The sequence below is a fragment of the Aspergillus bombycis genome (genome assembly GCF_001792695.1).
Source record: "Aspergillus bombycis strain NRRL26010 chromosome Unknown contig00050, whole genome shotgun sequence".
NCBI lineage: Eukaryota > Fungi > Ascomycota > Eurotiomycetes > Eurotiales > Aspergillaceae > Aspergillus > Aspergillus bombycis.
The window spans coordinates 137,810-153,079 of NW_019170052.1; the positions used below are offsets into that span (position 1 = coordinate 137,810).

General features: G+C 49.0%; 4 protein-coding genes across 4 annotated transcripts; 1 reads left to right on the forward strand and 3 right to left on the reverse strand.

The window, feature by feature from the left end:
• Nucleotides 1-364: 364 nt before the first annotated feature.
• Nucleotides 365-1,345, reverse strand: ABOM_006192 (IMPACT family protein; the record flags this gene model as incomplete). Its single annotated transcript, XM_022533321.1, has 1 exon — nucleotides 365-1,345. One exon carries the CDS (start codon nucleotides 1,343-1,345, stop codon nucleotides 365-367), a length of 981 nt encoding a protein of 326 aa, XP_022388506.1.
• Nucleotides 1,346-2,617: 1,272 nt separating this feature from the next.
• ABOM_006193 (putative aromatic amino acid aminotransferase) lies at nucleotides 2,618-4,548 on the reverse strand (the record flags this gene model as incomplete). Its single annotated transcript, XM_022533322.1, has 3 exons — nucleotides 2,618-3,668; nucleotides 3,764-4,346; nucleotides 4,428-4,548. The coding sequence occupies 3 exons, from the start codon at nucleotides 4,546-4,548 to the stop codon at nucleotides 2,618-2,620; spliced, it is 1,755 nt and encodes a 584-aa protein (XP_022388500.1).
• Nucleotides 4,549-5,786: 1,238 nt separating this feature from the next.
• Nucleotides 5,787-7,910, forward strand: ABOM_006194 (LCCL domain-containing protein; the record flags this gene model as incomplete). The annotated part of the gene is made up of 2 exons (XM_022533323.1): nucleotides 5,787-5,995; nucleotides 6,311-7,910. The coding sequence occupies 2 exons, from the start codon at nucleotides 5,787-5,789 to the stop codon at nucleotides 7,908-7,910; spliced, it is 1,809 nt and encodes a 602-aa protein (XP_022388499.1).
• A 2,913-nt stretch (nucleotides 7,911-10,823) lies between these two features.
• On the reverse strand, nucleotides 10,824-12,421 carry ABOM_006195 (DUF1996 domain-containing protein; the record flags this gene model as incomplete). Its single annotated transcript, XM_022533324.1, has 3 exons — nucleotides 10,824-11,964; nucleotides 12,035-12,191; nucleotides 12,244-12,421. 3 exons carry the CDS (start codon nucleotides 12,419-12,421, stop codon nucleotides 10,824-10,826), a joined length of 1,476 nt encoding a protein of 491 aa, XP_022388505.1.
• Between the last annotated feature and the right edge of the window lie 2,849 nt (nucleotides 12,422-15,270).

A 15,270-nucleotide genomic window follows, 5' to 3' on the forward strand; every position in this document is an offset into this window, starting at 1 on the left:
GATCCGAGTCACCATCCCCTCTCCAGGCAACACCTTCTCTTGCTGTTGAGTTTAATCTGATGCGAAATTGATGTATCCACCTCCTGCATCTCCCGGATGGTTCTCGATCCTCTCTTATTGGTAGTGAGAAAATCCTTCCGGTACTTGACCGACAATGGTCGAGCTACCTCATGAGGAACGTAGCACACGGTGGCCCAAGCATATCGACTGATGGGTCCGATACTACCTCACAAACGCCAAGGTCATCGAGATGAGCCTCTGAGGGGAATCGGGAGATGCGACGAATAGGTTCATGGCATGGAACGGATCAGCCGGCAATCGACGAGCAAGCTCATTCGACCCTGGTCCACTCCAAGCCCCGAGCTCATTTCTTTCCTTTCTTCTTTCCCTTCTCATTACCTGCAGGGGTTGACTCCTTGACGAACCCACCCTTCATCAGCGCATCGCGACCGACAGCATTGATAATACGAAACCGATCGGGGCCCAGTAAGACTCCGCCGTACCACCGTGTGACCACCACAACCACATCCCATACGTCCATCAGCTGCATGAGATGAAGTAATCGGCCCCCAGCAGCTGTCTCCCCATCATCATCGCAATCCTGTACAATCATTTCCGCGGACTCGCCCTTTCCATTCGACGGTTTTTGTTGCCTAATGCGCCAAGCGCTGATATTATGCGTCGCAGCTGCTACCTTCTTCTCGGTCGCCAGGAGATAATCCAAATAAGCCTGAGCCTGCTCAAGACTAGTAACATGCGCTGCGCGCCCAACAAAGACGGACTTTTTCTCGGTCACCACATCCGACAAGACCCAGTTAGGCGGATTGTCCAATCCGAAAGCCTCATTCAACGACAAGCTAGCAATATCCTCAGCCTTCAGGTCCGGTGTGTCCGTCTCTTCCTCTTGCCCCTTGTTATTCTCGTTGTTGCTTCCCCCAATACTCAACTCCTGGAAAGCCTCAACCGCCTCATTTATCACATCGAACAAGCAAACAGCCCCAGGCTGGTACGTTCTCCCTAATATATCCTCCAAAACATCGACCGCGACTTTACCCTCCCCGCGCGACGCGGTAGATGCGGTCCCGAGGACCTTAGGCGGTGTGTCGGGATACGAGGCATCGAAGCCAAGTATAAACGATAAATGCGGATGTTCAGGAATCTGTAGCTTCACTGTCGCGACCAATGGATCCGTTGAGCCGGAACTGCCCAAATCAAGCGTAGAGTTGACTATAGACGAAGCCGCAGTGCTATTGATCGTAACGGTATCGGGGTCGTAAATGGCATTGATCGCTTCTATCTCTTCGGCCAATTCATTATTGCCGAGGGAGTCGAGTTGGGCCGACATTTTTGGACATTGAGTGTGGTGCAGTGTAGACTGACTTTAGTGTGACCAGGAGATTAGTTCCCCGCCGATGTCATCGCTAGTTTTTTGTGCAGTATGTTTTATGCCTGCTCAATATGGGCTGACTAATATATGCTTTGGCATAACTAACTAATGGCCGATTCAATGCTTGGGACTGAGGATAGTACCAGGAAGTTCATTATGTTGCCAATTCATTGAGTCGGTAACCTGGCGCAGTGCCTCCCTCGGATGCAAAGTTCTTGTTTCGTCACCTTCCATGGTCGATCTAACAGGTCGGATTTATAAGTCCTGCTCAAGATCATGGGGAATTAGTAGCTGTTACTGCTCCTCATTAATGTTCTGCCAGTTTCTTTGAACTAGTATCTGCCTGCCTTTGTCCTCAAGGTGAAAGCAAATACTTTTTCTTTCGATAATAGCTGCTGCTAGGCTATGTCCCGACTAGTATTGTCTAACACTAGCTATAGTAATGTGAGTCAGTAGTCGAGTCTTCAAAGGCAAAGGCAGAAGGTTATATACCTTGTATTGAGGTGAGCGCCGCAGGGGTAAGGCAGGAGCAAATAGCTGACAGAGTAGCGAAATTAACTAATAGATTTTGCTTACCAGAGAAGGGAACAGAGGGAAGACGAAGCACATTAATCTCTGATGCACCTGGGGGCTCATACAAGAGTGGTTAACCCGGCGGCGATGGCGCAGGAGAAGCAATTCAATAGGTTATATACTGTATCTTTGGCATGGTCAAACTCTTGGGTTTACTAATTTGGCAAAAGGGATTACTTTCGAGCGAAAATTTTTGACTAAACAGCTTGTTAGATAAGTATTCTTGTAGCTTAATCTCATGCATTGAGAATATCTTTATGGCGGAGATATCAATGTCGCAGTTTCCAAGTAAAAGGACCCTTTTCACGGTCGCGATTTACAGGTGTAGATGGGTCAATAGACCGCCTACCTAGTAGTACTAGTCCAAAAGGCGGTCTGCTACCCAGCTCCTTAATGGGTTCTGATTAACTTCTGCTGCTGGGCTGAGAAGCGCTCTTTCCTTCATTTGCTTATAAGATGACGGGAAAGGTACAAAATTAATTTGACTTAATCTACTTGTAGACTGTACGGCATTAACTGTATGACATACTGCTCTAGGTGATATCATTGTGGTTGTTTGCATAATATATTTATATGCTCCTGACACAATATATATTCTGGTCAATCTGGGCCCGATAAGCACATACTTACAACACATTAAAGCAAGATTTCAGCATTCTAACATCCACTTCCCAAAAAATTTCCTACGCGCTCCATTTCCATATTCCGAACCACCTGCGACATATCTTCACTGTTTCCCTCGAGACCATCTAAATCTGTCCTCCTCCAGAACGCCCGGAACCCATCCACCAATCTCACCGTGATGTCCTTCACGTCAGCTTCAGGCATAGCCGCAAAGCATAGTCGGTAATACTGCCAAGAACGATTCAAGGTCTCCTGCGAGGGCGCAAACAACTCTCCCGGGCCTAGGAGACAGAGGTACGGTTTCTGCGTCAGATGTACCCACAATGCCTTGGAAAGTCTGGCTGGATCGTATCTTCCATGCAAGGGATGGGTGTCGAGACGGAGCTTAAGCCAGACGAACATACCACCGGTGGGCCAAGAAAAGTCGTACATCTGTACTTTATCTACGACTTCCCAGCTTTCCTCGTCGGACTCGAGGCCGGCGTCCGTGGCAATAATACATCTACCCTCCTCTAGAGTGCTGCACATGTCTTGCATGCGTCGTTCATATCCACCACGCAAACCCTCCAGCCAACGGACCCAGCCATCCATTTGCCAGCTACGATCGCTCTTGCTCGAATTGATAGACTTGTGCTCTGTCTGTTGACCCAGAATGAGTTTGGCTACCATGGCTTGAACAAAGCCCGAAGGTGCCTGCGTTGCGGTTTCGGTGACCCGAGCCAACCTCTCGATCACGGCCGGTTGTGCGGTTATCCAGCCCAAACGACAACCAGGGGCGATGGTCTTGGAGAAAGTGTCAAGACGCACAACGCGTCCATCCGCGTCCAAGGACAGGTACGATGGGACCAACGAGTCCAGGAATTCATATCCGGAGGACTTCCCATGCGCATTATAATTACGCTTTACCGAAGCTGTATCTATGGGCGTACCGCGATGCTGGGCTTCTAACGCGGTTGCCGATGGGTATTGCAAATTCCAATAAGGATCATCCTCGATTATGATGATATCGTATCGGTGACAGAGTGCGTAGATTTCTTTCCTACGCTCGACGGATAGGGTGCCGCCTGTGGGGTTCTGGCCAATCCTGCATTGAAAAAAAAAAGCAAATATGTCAGCTGTGACCTGTACCAAAAATAGAACTATACCTATTGGAGAAGACATCGTCACCCGCCAACTTACGTGATGGTGTACATTAAATGCGGACGACGGCCTTTTCGGAAATCCCAGTTTTCAAGAACATCGGCCAATCCTCCTTTACCGCGTGCCAGCATTCCCTGCGTGTCGATGGCGACCGGTACGACGTTGAGACCCCTGGGCTTGACGGTTGCAATAGCATTCATATATACGAATTCCTCACAAAGAATGCCCTCACGTTGACTGATCCAGTCTCTCTCCGGATTCCAGACGTTCGTGAACACTTCGATTGATTTTGAGAAGCCATCGGTCGCTCCGGTGGTGAGGATGGTTTCGGGGCCCCCGGCATATGGAACGTTTGGATGAAGATGCTGACGGGCGAATTGGCGAACAAATGAGGCCATAGGGGGGAGGCCTTCAGCTGTGACATACTGCAAGGCAGTGGCGACGTCGATTCTATTCTGCACATCGGTCGCGTGACTCTCTTTGGGAACAATCAACCGCATTGATGACTTGGCGTCATCGCCAGACTGCTTGGTGGTGCCATTGCTGGAAGGTTGGAAACGCTGGGGTGTCGCGACGGTTGCCTCGAGGGTATCGTATGGGAAGTACGAGGGATTTGGTAGGCCTAATGAGAGGTGATGACGGGGTTAGTGAATATCACGCGAAAAAGAAAGTCCAGAGCCGAATGACGGTCGTCCGTATATACCTCCAGCCAGGTTCGCAATGCCCGGGATGAAGAAGTACTTATATAGGTCCTTGATGCCGCTCCCCACCCGTCGTTTGGTGGTGGATGCATAATGATGGGATAGGTCGACAGGAGGCGCCATGTTTGGAACAAAGTACGATTTAGGTATAGCAGGACAAGACGGTGAATGGTAGCTTTGCAATTTTGCGATGGGCCTGTCTTGTGGGCCGTTCTCTAAGTTGTCTTGAGTCCTATGTAAGTGAACAATTTCCAGAATGGGATTATTATATCTCTGTCTACTTGAACGGAAATTGAGAGAGGAATCCACCTTGTCCGTGTGAAACTCCTCCCTTATCATGACCAATCGTCCACGGTTATTTCCTGTGTACTTTTCCTATGCTTGATAAGCAGGGTCAACAACGGTTCGAGATCCACTTTTGGCTCCAAGACCGTTGGGGGATCCTTTGATTCTATTTGCGCTTGGCTGTGGACTAGCAATAGTGCACGATGACGGACGCTTCACCTTATCCGACAAATCCGATGCAATTGTGGGACATGACTTCAAGGATACCGCCGGTCCATGACGATGTCTGGCTGTCGTCGATTTAGTCTCTATTGATAGAACTACTAGTAGAGGTGAACCTGACATTGACTTGTGTATCTGGGGAAGTACCAAAGGAAAAGCCTGCCCCACCGTGTCGGTCGTCTTCCACTGTACCCCGATGTATAATAATAGCGCTTCAGGCCACTCGCATTCGCCCCCTCCACCGATCTTCCACCGTACGTCGGGTTGCCTTTTTTTTCCCATCTCATGAAAACCTCCGAATACTACTACTGTCCATGAACGTACCCTCCAATGGCAAAGCATTTTCGCCACGGGATCCCTGGCAATCGTTGAAAATCCCCGCAGGTACCTCGCTGACATAAGCACCGATGATTGGCCAGCTTTTGCCACTGAGCTGCTGACATGTCGAAAGCCAATGAATGACTTTTGTGCGCCCATCCCCATCTGCCAACTTCCTCTCTCTTTCTCTTTATCAGTTCCCTAGCTTATCCTTATCCAGATCCAATCGTTACTGTTCTACCCGATACTTGAAGCGCCATGTCTTTCCGCTGGTTGTGAAAGAAGAAAGAAGAAAACACAAAAAAAAAATCTCACACAAAAAAAACAAGCACTCACCCTTCTTGTCTCGCGTCCGCAAGTACTAGTTCTAGAACTCTGGCGGTGACGGACCCTGTATCGGTCACTCCACCGTTCATCCCCCACTTCCGGCGGTTGCCTATCCGATCTCTGTTTGTGGCTTCTGCCCCTGCATCTTCTTCTTCACTTTATATCGCTGGTCCGATTATTGTATAGCACCCCCTCAAGACAACAATACGATGTTTGGTGAAGGCCCCGAGGATGGTTCCCGGGTTTACATCCCTCCGTTGCTGGACTCGGAGCGTTCCGACGATCCCGACGCCTCCGACATCCTTCCTGAGGACGAAGAGCACGGCGTCTCTTACATCCCCGTCTGGCTACGGGAGTCTTCCAAGTCCTTCAAATGGGGCTGGTACCGCTACCCATCCGGAAAGTCGCTCGCGCTACCGTAAACTGGGTGAAAGGCCCGGATCCTCCGCATGACCTCCTGTTGAAACCACTGTTCCCCCACATCCAGGAACTCCCGGTCCGGTACCTGGAACGTTTCTTCCCAAAACGGAAGCATAAGATCGCCTTGTTGGGTCTCTTCTATCTTGCCTGGTTTCTGCCATGGACTATAATCCTACTCCATTCGCGTTCCGCCGGTTATATCGAGGGCTTCGGCCGCCCGGAAACCCTCACTTGTAGAACGACACTTTGGTACGTTGCGCTATGGAGTCTCGTGCGCCTCTCGCTACTGGCAGATCTAACAAAATGCTTACAGGGAGTATGGAAATGAATGCGGCCTCAATGGAAACGACTGCCGTCCGTTCACGGCGGCGACCCTTCCCTTCCGTTGTCCTGCGAACTGCCGGGATGCCAAGTTGGCGGCACCCCATATGGTTGGCAATCAGACTTACAGCTATAAAGGTCTCGTGGTTGGCGGACCCCAACCCGGGTCGGATGATACCCCGGTCTACCGGGCAGACAGCTTTGTTTGCCAAGCCGCTATCCATGCAGGTGTTATCACAAATACTATTGGAGGATGCGGTGTTTTGAAGCTAGAAGGCGCGACCCATTCCTTCCCTGCATCGAAAGAGAATGGAATCAGCTCGGTTGGCTTTCCATCAACGTTCCCCAAGTCATTCAGCTTTGCTTCCCTAGGTTCATCACAGGAAACGTGCCCTAACGACCCGCGTTGGCCGCTCTTGGCAATTACCATTGGTGCGCTAGTCACCTTGTGGCTCTTATGCCGTTCACCCCCAGTACTATTCTTTAGTACCTTTTTCATGGTTTTCTGCCAAGTGGGACTGGTGTCCGATCCACCGACACTTCCTCAGTTTGCCGATCTCGTTTCTAGCTTGCTTGCGAACCTCTTACCGGCTTCATTCGTGGCCTTCGTTCTGTTTAGGTACTGCGCTCGGCCACTTCTCCGGCCCCTCTCAGATGCCACCTATCAGATGACAAAGACATTCCTCTACTTGCCTCCCGTGTTCATTGGTGCATTGAACAACTACACCTTTGCACGATTGATTCCTCTCGAACGCCTTACGCCTCACGATATCCAGCAGCAGCCTGGAGCGAAGGTAGCGTTGGCTATGGTTATTCCGACGGTTATTTGCATTATTCTCAGCCAGGCCTGGCAGATCCGCCAGGGCGGTTTAATGCCGCATTATCTTAAGATCTATTGCACGATGGGTCTTATTCTTTTGATCTTGCTTCCGTTGCCTGGCCTCCGCCTCCGAATCCACCATTATATCCTTGCAATTCTTCTCATGCCTGGCACTGCACTTCCTACGCGACCTTCGCTGGTTTACCAAGGACTGCTTCTTGGACTTTTCATGAACGGCATTGCTCGATGGGGTTTCGCGTCGATCATCGAGACGCCCGCCGCACTGGGCGAGCTTGCCCCGGGACCTGGTGGAGCTCACGGATGGTGGGGAAGTACTTTCCCCAACATTACCGATGCAACAGTTAACATCACCCTCCCTGGCTCGGGATCCAACGAAGTGTACCACGGGAATGGCAACATTACATTCACGCTATGGGAGAAGGAACGCATGGCTGATCTTGGCGTGGACGGTATTTCGGTCCTAGTCAACGATGTGGAGCGCTGGCGTGGGTACCTTGATGAGGATACACTCGGAGAATTCACATGGCATCGCCACGGGCATAATGGCCTGGAGCTCCTGCACCGCCCGACGATCGAGAGCGACCAGGCCGATATCGATTCGATAGACACGGAGGACGAGGACGACAATAGACCTGAAGATCTGTTTTTCCGTTTTGCGTTCCTAAAGGGAGCTGAAGCAGGCAAGTACGGCGGTGCCGGTGTGTGGCTGGAGGATGGGGGGTGGATTTCACCGCCGCCGCCAAAGGATTAGATTTGATTTTTGTTTGTTTAACGCCTTCACAAAGTTTAGATGAAAAGACTATAACTACACTATACCCTACTTAACCGGATGATATGAAGGTGTGCTAGGCGTGGACGACGCGGTGTTTCTGTACTTAAGACTATCTACCACCCATTATGATCAATTAGGGCTATTGCACATGGAGTGGGGCTCACTGCTGTTCACCCCTCGTAAAACAAGGTCTGCACGAATAAGAGGGAGGCGTCGTTCGCGTACTTTTAGTCGAAATGATACATATGGATCTCGACATTTCACATTGGCAGTCCCTTCCGCCATCTTGCGGAGGCGCTCGCGAGCTGCCTCACCCCGAATTTTACGTGAGTATATTGAACGTAGTGGAAGATCACTTTTAGATGTCCAACGGAATTGCAGGCCATCTGCTTCACGTCTAGCTTCTATAATGTTTTACTTGAATCAAGGCCCATCTTTCTCGATAAACTCATTTATCGACTGCTGCATCGGCTCAGCGTTCATATCCGACAAGTGCATATACTAGGTATTAGCTTCCCTTCTTCTCCAGGCCAATACTTGTCCGTATCGGCAGATTGTACTTCGCAACCCCTGCCTCAACCTTGTTACGCATATGGATTGCATAAAGCCACGTCAATCTCTTTACTCGCCATCCACCAGGCATTGAAAGCATAGGTTGTATCGATACCGCCGAACACTGTTCCTCCAGCTACAATAGCAGTCCTCGGAAGCTGGGTTCTTGCTTTACAAGTATGTATGGCCGATCTAAAAGTGTCAAAGGCAGAATTCCTAAACACCTTCCCAGGCATACGAAGCATTAATAGTTACTTCCCGTTCCTGCTTACTATCTACACATACTTCTCTGGATCGGCGTCTGCTCGACCGCGGGCGAAGATGAAACCGCTGACGCCCAGTAAATGAATTTGGCAGGTTGCTAAGATGGAAGCTCGCATGGCTTCCATCGAGATGGACGGGGAATGAACCCCCTTGAAAATACAGTAGGGTGATTCAAAGATAGGACTCATTATATGAGTCGGATAGTGTGGGACTCGCTCAACGAACACACGAACATAACAAAGGCCATTGCAGCTTGGACACATGTTTCCCTTTCATCCGAAGCACGCTTCCAATGGCTAAGAATGCTCCTGGAAGCCCTCTTGAGTAGATGGAATGCCGCGACTGCCTGTTGCGGTTGCTTTTCATTATGCAGCTTCTAATTATGTTGTATGTGCTTGCCCTAATTGGGACTTCTTTTCGCAAAGATAGTATGTTGTGGGTGTGAGCAGGTATGGGTGGACTAAGAAAGTAGGAATTTATTGAGTAATGATATGTATGGGTCAGGAAAATTCTTGTGAAGATGAAAATAACCCCTGGAAAGAAGAATACCTAACAGAAGAAAGGAGGCGATGGGATGTGTAGGTGGAGGGCTGATCTGGCAAGGAATAACATGTCGGAGAGGAATTAGGGTTAGAAAAGTGGACCTCGTTTATTGACGAAGAATAGATCTATCTAGAACATGGGAAGTAATTGGAATGAATCAAAGAAATAACGTCAAAAAAAACACTTTCCAGGCTCAAACGAAGATCGATTCCGATAGATAGGACTTTCACGAAGTTATCTGAGCAATTAGACGATCGACCCTTTGAATGCTTGGGCAGCAATTCAATGATTTGTGTTCTTCAACTGGTCATACCTGGGCACATGGATAGGAGAAAAACTAGCGTAAGCGGAGCCAATTAGTCAAAGAGAAGCTCCCATTCATGCCTCGTAACATGACAGTCAGCTAGTCTTTGAATGCCAACATATTGAATGTAAGATCCAGTGTGTGTTTACTGTTACCAGTGAACTATCGTCATACTCCGCCTACTCTAATCTGATTCACGATTAAAACTAGTGAACAGCTATTCCTTCTACAATAGACCCCGAGTGATCTTCCAAATTTTGATAAAGTAGGCGATGGTGCATTCCGCCTACAATACTATCCACTCCATTTAGAAAACAACACTAGGAGAACATCTTGGAGGGTACGGACTGCCTCCGAACTACCCTCCTGTATTTTCAGGGGCATCATTCTCCGTTCACTTTGAGGCGTGAAGGAGAGGTGGCAGTACACGACTACTTGGAAATAGATTCGGCATATAATATCGTTTCGGGAGTGATATGAGCCCGACTCCCGACATGGTTTTGGGCATAGAATTAGCTTTTGGGAGTTCGTTTCTTTCGGATTCCGTTTCGTCAAGGCGGTTATGCTCTTTCATACCAGGTTTCATCATATCGATTCCCATCCCAATACAACAGGGTGAATCATCAGACAATCGGAAGGATCATCATCATTGTGTCTTCTTTTGGAAAAAGGTAACTATCACCTGGCTGGAAGATTTACACAGGCTAAGTGTGGAGTTCGCTATTATGCTGATATGATTCATTTGAAAAAGTAGATAGCATTAAATGCTACAAAGGTATCATACATCTTTTCTGCGTGCGAAATGCAATTTTGAATAGCGTAATCGTACAAGGGCGTGGCCAGTCTGGAGTTCTCCAGGACGTATTCATTGGTTTTTATTTAACAAAGCTCATCCCGACTCTCATCAAGAGAAGAACAAAATCAATCTCGCGCTTCAACTGTTCCCTCAAGGATAAGAAGCAGATAAGAGTAGCATGTACAACCAAATAACAGGGATAAGACATTGACAATGTGAAGAAAACTATAAACGAAAGAAGAGAAGTCTGCTGGAGCAAGATTTGGAGCGAAGCACAATGCTCGTACCGGACTCGATGAATCGAGGTATGAACTTGAGAGCACGAGACAGATATAGGAATGACGGATAAGAGCGGGAAGAATTCTCATTAGAAAACCTTAGCTTTGCCATTCATCTTGTTGGTCTTCATTTGAACCACCTCAGAAGTTCTTGTTTAGTGGTGGCCATGGCGATGATGTCCATGAGCATGTTTGTGCTCATGCAGGTCTCTCTTGGAAGGGGGAGCGGTTGGCGTGGTGACAACAGTAGAGATGATGCTGGTGGTAGTCGACATGACAGTGGAAACGGTCTCAAGGCCTCCGGTCTGCGTTGTAAGAGGATTGCCCTGTCCATCCACCAGAACAGTAACCTCCCGTTCGACGTAAACAATCGCCTGGGTAACATCGCCTTCGATATAAGAGGTTGTTGGGGTAGGTGTCCATGTGGGTGTCGTAGTAGAGCTGGTGGAAGTTTCGACAGCTACGATGCCCGGCAAGTTGATGGATAACCCGATCGACACAGATGCCGAGGCTGACACCGAGACACCGGGAGCTTGAGTGGCCGTGGCTGTAGTGTAAGAAATGGGGCTCGCATAGGCGGGTCCATACTCGACGACGAGGTCGTTGGGAAGGCCACCCTTGTGAGAGTAAACATCCTCATTCTTCAGAAGAGTCGGAACCTCAAACTTGCACTTCCGTTGCTCGGCCTCGGTCTGGATGTCGAACACATCGCAATCTTCAACACGGCCGGAAAGATTGGTACACTTTTTCACTGCTTGTTCCAGGACACCAGACTCCCAGCCATGAATAAAGTCTGCGTGGTAACCGAAGCCAGTCGGGTCGCCATTAGCAATTACGAATGTGCCCTTCTTATCCTTGAAAGCGTAAGTATTCCAAATGGTCTCGAAGAAAAGAGAAACGACACGAGTGTCGTAGCCCTCGGGGCATGTTCCATCCATCACCGTAGAGGGGTAGGCGACATGTGACTTGTGATCATCAGCGTCGACATCCTTGCCATTCCAGCAAGAGGGGAACATGATTTCAAAACGAACACCATCGGTGCAGTGCTCGTCAAGGTAGGTCTTGTTAGGCAAGAAGTGTCGACCGAGCGAGGGTTCGGCTGCTTTGTTGTAGTTCAAGCAGTTGAAGCCGATCGCCTTCTGGCGAAGAGCAGCTTGCGATTCCTGTTCTCCAGACCATTCAGACGTGGGAGGATCGGGAATAGGCCATTTAAAGTCGCGCTTGTAGGTGTCACCGGCGATCATGCGGAAGCCCTCTGGGAATGCGGTCACGTTGTCTCCGTAAAGGAGGTAGTAGCTATTTGAGTAAGGGATCACGTCAGCGACTCCCCTCGATCTTAAGGGAGAATAAAAAAGAAGATACATACGCAAGCATGCCTCCCACTTGATCGACAATTTCAGTATCGCCATTCTCGTGCATGAAGTAAAGAGCGGGGTGCCAGTATGCCGACTTGTCCTGGGTGACTGCGCATGAAGTGCAGCTGCCATCCCTCAGGGAATCCATATCGGCGGTCATGGCGAAGGCTATCATAACTCAGTATAATAGGCCAACATGGGGAAGGGATGGTCAACTAACTGTCCGGTCCATGGATTGCATGCACATGGTACGAATCCTTTCCGGGGTCCATAAGGGGATCAAGACGGGCCAAACCAGCTCTTCCACGGCATGGGAGACGCCAAAACGCCTCAGCCAGCCCCGAGAAGGCAGCCAGGCCTGTCACTAGGCCGACGTCAAGCCTCATCGTTTGGCGCATGATCCTTAATGTTGATGGATCTCAGAAAGAGGGATAGAGTGGGCTGCAAAATGAGCGACAATTGACTTTCCGCTATCACGAGCGAGGTAATCGGCTAGAGCGTCACCAGGGTCAATAATTAAGAATCATATGGCAGAATAAAGTTCAGATTAGGGAAGGGAGCCGATGAGGCCTGGCGCCGCTGGCTACTTCACAGTAGTATAGTCGGCGCGATGGCGGGGGTTAGAACATAGTATAAGAACGCATCATGAACAATAAAAACAGTGGCAAAGCAGGTTCGCGCATAACTCCAACCCTTTGAAACCAGCTCCACATATATTAAAGGACAGTAAGTAATCTAGGAACCTTAAACAGGACAATCCTCTGACATCATGGTTCCTCAACATCAGTGGCTGGTTGTCTGGCGCAAGGGGTGAAGACATGATTCCCCTTGCTTCGTCGGCGCTCAGCCTCTTGTTACGCGCCACTGGGATGTATTACACGAGGGTATTTAGGGCTGGAGTTTTGAAGAAGGGAGTATATATAGGAATGATATTACATTGGAGTGTGAAGAGAGTGCAAAGGACCGGGGGAGCAGCAAGAAAAGGGGGAGGGAGAAAAAGCGATAGAGAGAAATTGTAGACATACCCTTTTTGGAAATCCGCAGGGATTACTCGGGTGGCCGTCGATCGATCGATTCTCTGACTTGGATGGAGATAATTCGATAGTTATGCTGGAATCTCACCAGGAATCCAGGGCTTTTGAGTCGGTTATCTAATAACCTCGTTCTTCATTAGCCATGTTTCCCGGGCTGGAATGATAAATAACCAGGGAGTGAATCGCAAATCGTACCGTTAGAGCACGACGGCAAAAATAACACAAATCAGCAAAATTAACGAGAGACAGTGGAGAAGGAGCGACAGAAACGAGTGTAAAATAAAACGAGGAGACAGAAAGGATACAATCCTTCTGAAAAATAAAGGAGCGGAAGGACGTCAACGCCGTCGGATGATGTGGTGGGAATAGTCAAGAAGGGGAGCGGAGGAAGTGGTTTTAAACAAAGCGATAGTAGAAAAACAGCCGAGTGACTTCAACAGCAGGTGGTCTGTTCGCTGGGGAATGTCAGTAAGCCCAGTCCAATTTGCCCCCGTTCACCAATGGCGATTGTCTTTGATTGTTGCCCTTTTCACTTTTTTTTTTTAATTTTTCTCATTTCGCTTGCCGTCGCCCCTATCTGATAAACTACTTAATTCTGCATCTTGGTCTTCTACCTATTTTCTCGGACCCAAGAACCGGACTTGACTTGGCTGTTGGGTCGCTAAGAACCGATCATGGAACTATTAAATTCTATCTTCTTATTCCCATGACTATTGCGCTTCTTTTCCTTCTCGAAATTAATGACAGTCGTCCGAACCAAACTCTGCAGGGAGGGGTTAATCGATAAGGAGCAAGATCATCTCAAGGAAATTTCATTAGAACAGTTAGCGTCCCCTCTATCAGACTGCAGACGGAGCCCCAATAGCCGGGAACCACTTAGAACAAACTTACAAGCGCGGGGGGGCTGGGATGTCGATTCCGCTTCCTCCCTATCACAACCTTCGCAGGACCTCCATAAATGACGGATAATTAACAGAGGACTGGAGCGGTTTTCCTCGACGTCTCGTGTGCCAGTGGGACGCCCACTCAGAGACGTGAGTGTCTTGGGTTTTCTCAGCTAGCCAGCGCCCAAGAGAGGCAGTGCCCGACGGTTTCCCTGGGCCTCCACTTGGCCCCATTCTTTGGTATTGCTGATCTCCAGGGGTAATACCAGTACTCCGTCGTTCGTTCGGACCCAGCGAACAGGGGAGGTCATTCTAAACCTTCGGAGGCACCATATCGGGCGCCTGCCCTATGATAAAGCTGGAAGCGTAACGGTGTGGATTGACCTGAAACGAAGGTTTGTGGTTTCATCGGAGGATTTGACTTGCAAATGAGAGGAAAACGGACTTGGGGCCAACGCAGTAAGATTGGCCGTTGTCGGATCCCGTTCCTGACTAGTGGGACGCTAACGCGTTGGTCTGGGGCCGATGTTTGGGTCGGTCGCAAATTGCGGACTGGAGGTTGAAACGTGACATCATACTCATCCGAGCCTCAGGGGTACTTTGTCAGTCTGGTACAGGTTCAAAATTATATTCTGAATAAGGCCAACCAAGGGGGAGCCTTACATCTTCCTCGACCACACGAGTCATTCGCTTTCTGAGTCATGAGGCAAGCATATCCTGGGGAGTGTGTCTCACGGTCGCCGAGAGGAAAGCGGGTAAGCACTTCCCCGAAAGTTAGCGACTGTCGTTTCAGAATCGGACGAACTGTGGACCATGTCGAGAATAGAAACTTGCATCCCGTGTACTGAATGTTAGTCTAAGCAGCATCGGATCTGAGAACTAAGACAAAAAAAGAGAAAAGGAAAAGAAAAAAGATAAAGAAAAAAGCAGAAAACAAGGCAGAGCCAGATCTCACCTCCAAAAATTCCACAGATCTTCTACCGTGCCTGGCATAGATTAAATATGGAGTACTAAACGATGAAACGAGGGTGTGACGGTGAACCGCATCAGAAGGCAGATCATTGGCACATGATCTCGTAGCCTGGGGCTTCCACCAGACACCTTCCCGCGACAATGCAACCTCAATATAAAGAACATTGCTGTTTCGGCTATCTCTGATCTCCTGGCTTTGTTAAATAATGAAATGTGGCGTTTATCAGTCCGTCTACCCCTCTTACAATTGAACTGCAGCATGAGCAAACAGGTTACGGCCAGAATAGACCTTGAGCTTCAACTGTGTAATCAACAATGCTTCCTACATTATAACCAAACTACTCATAAGAATAACAA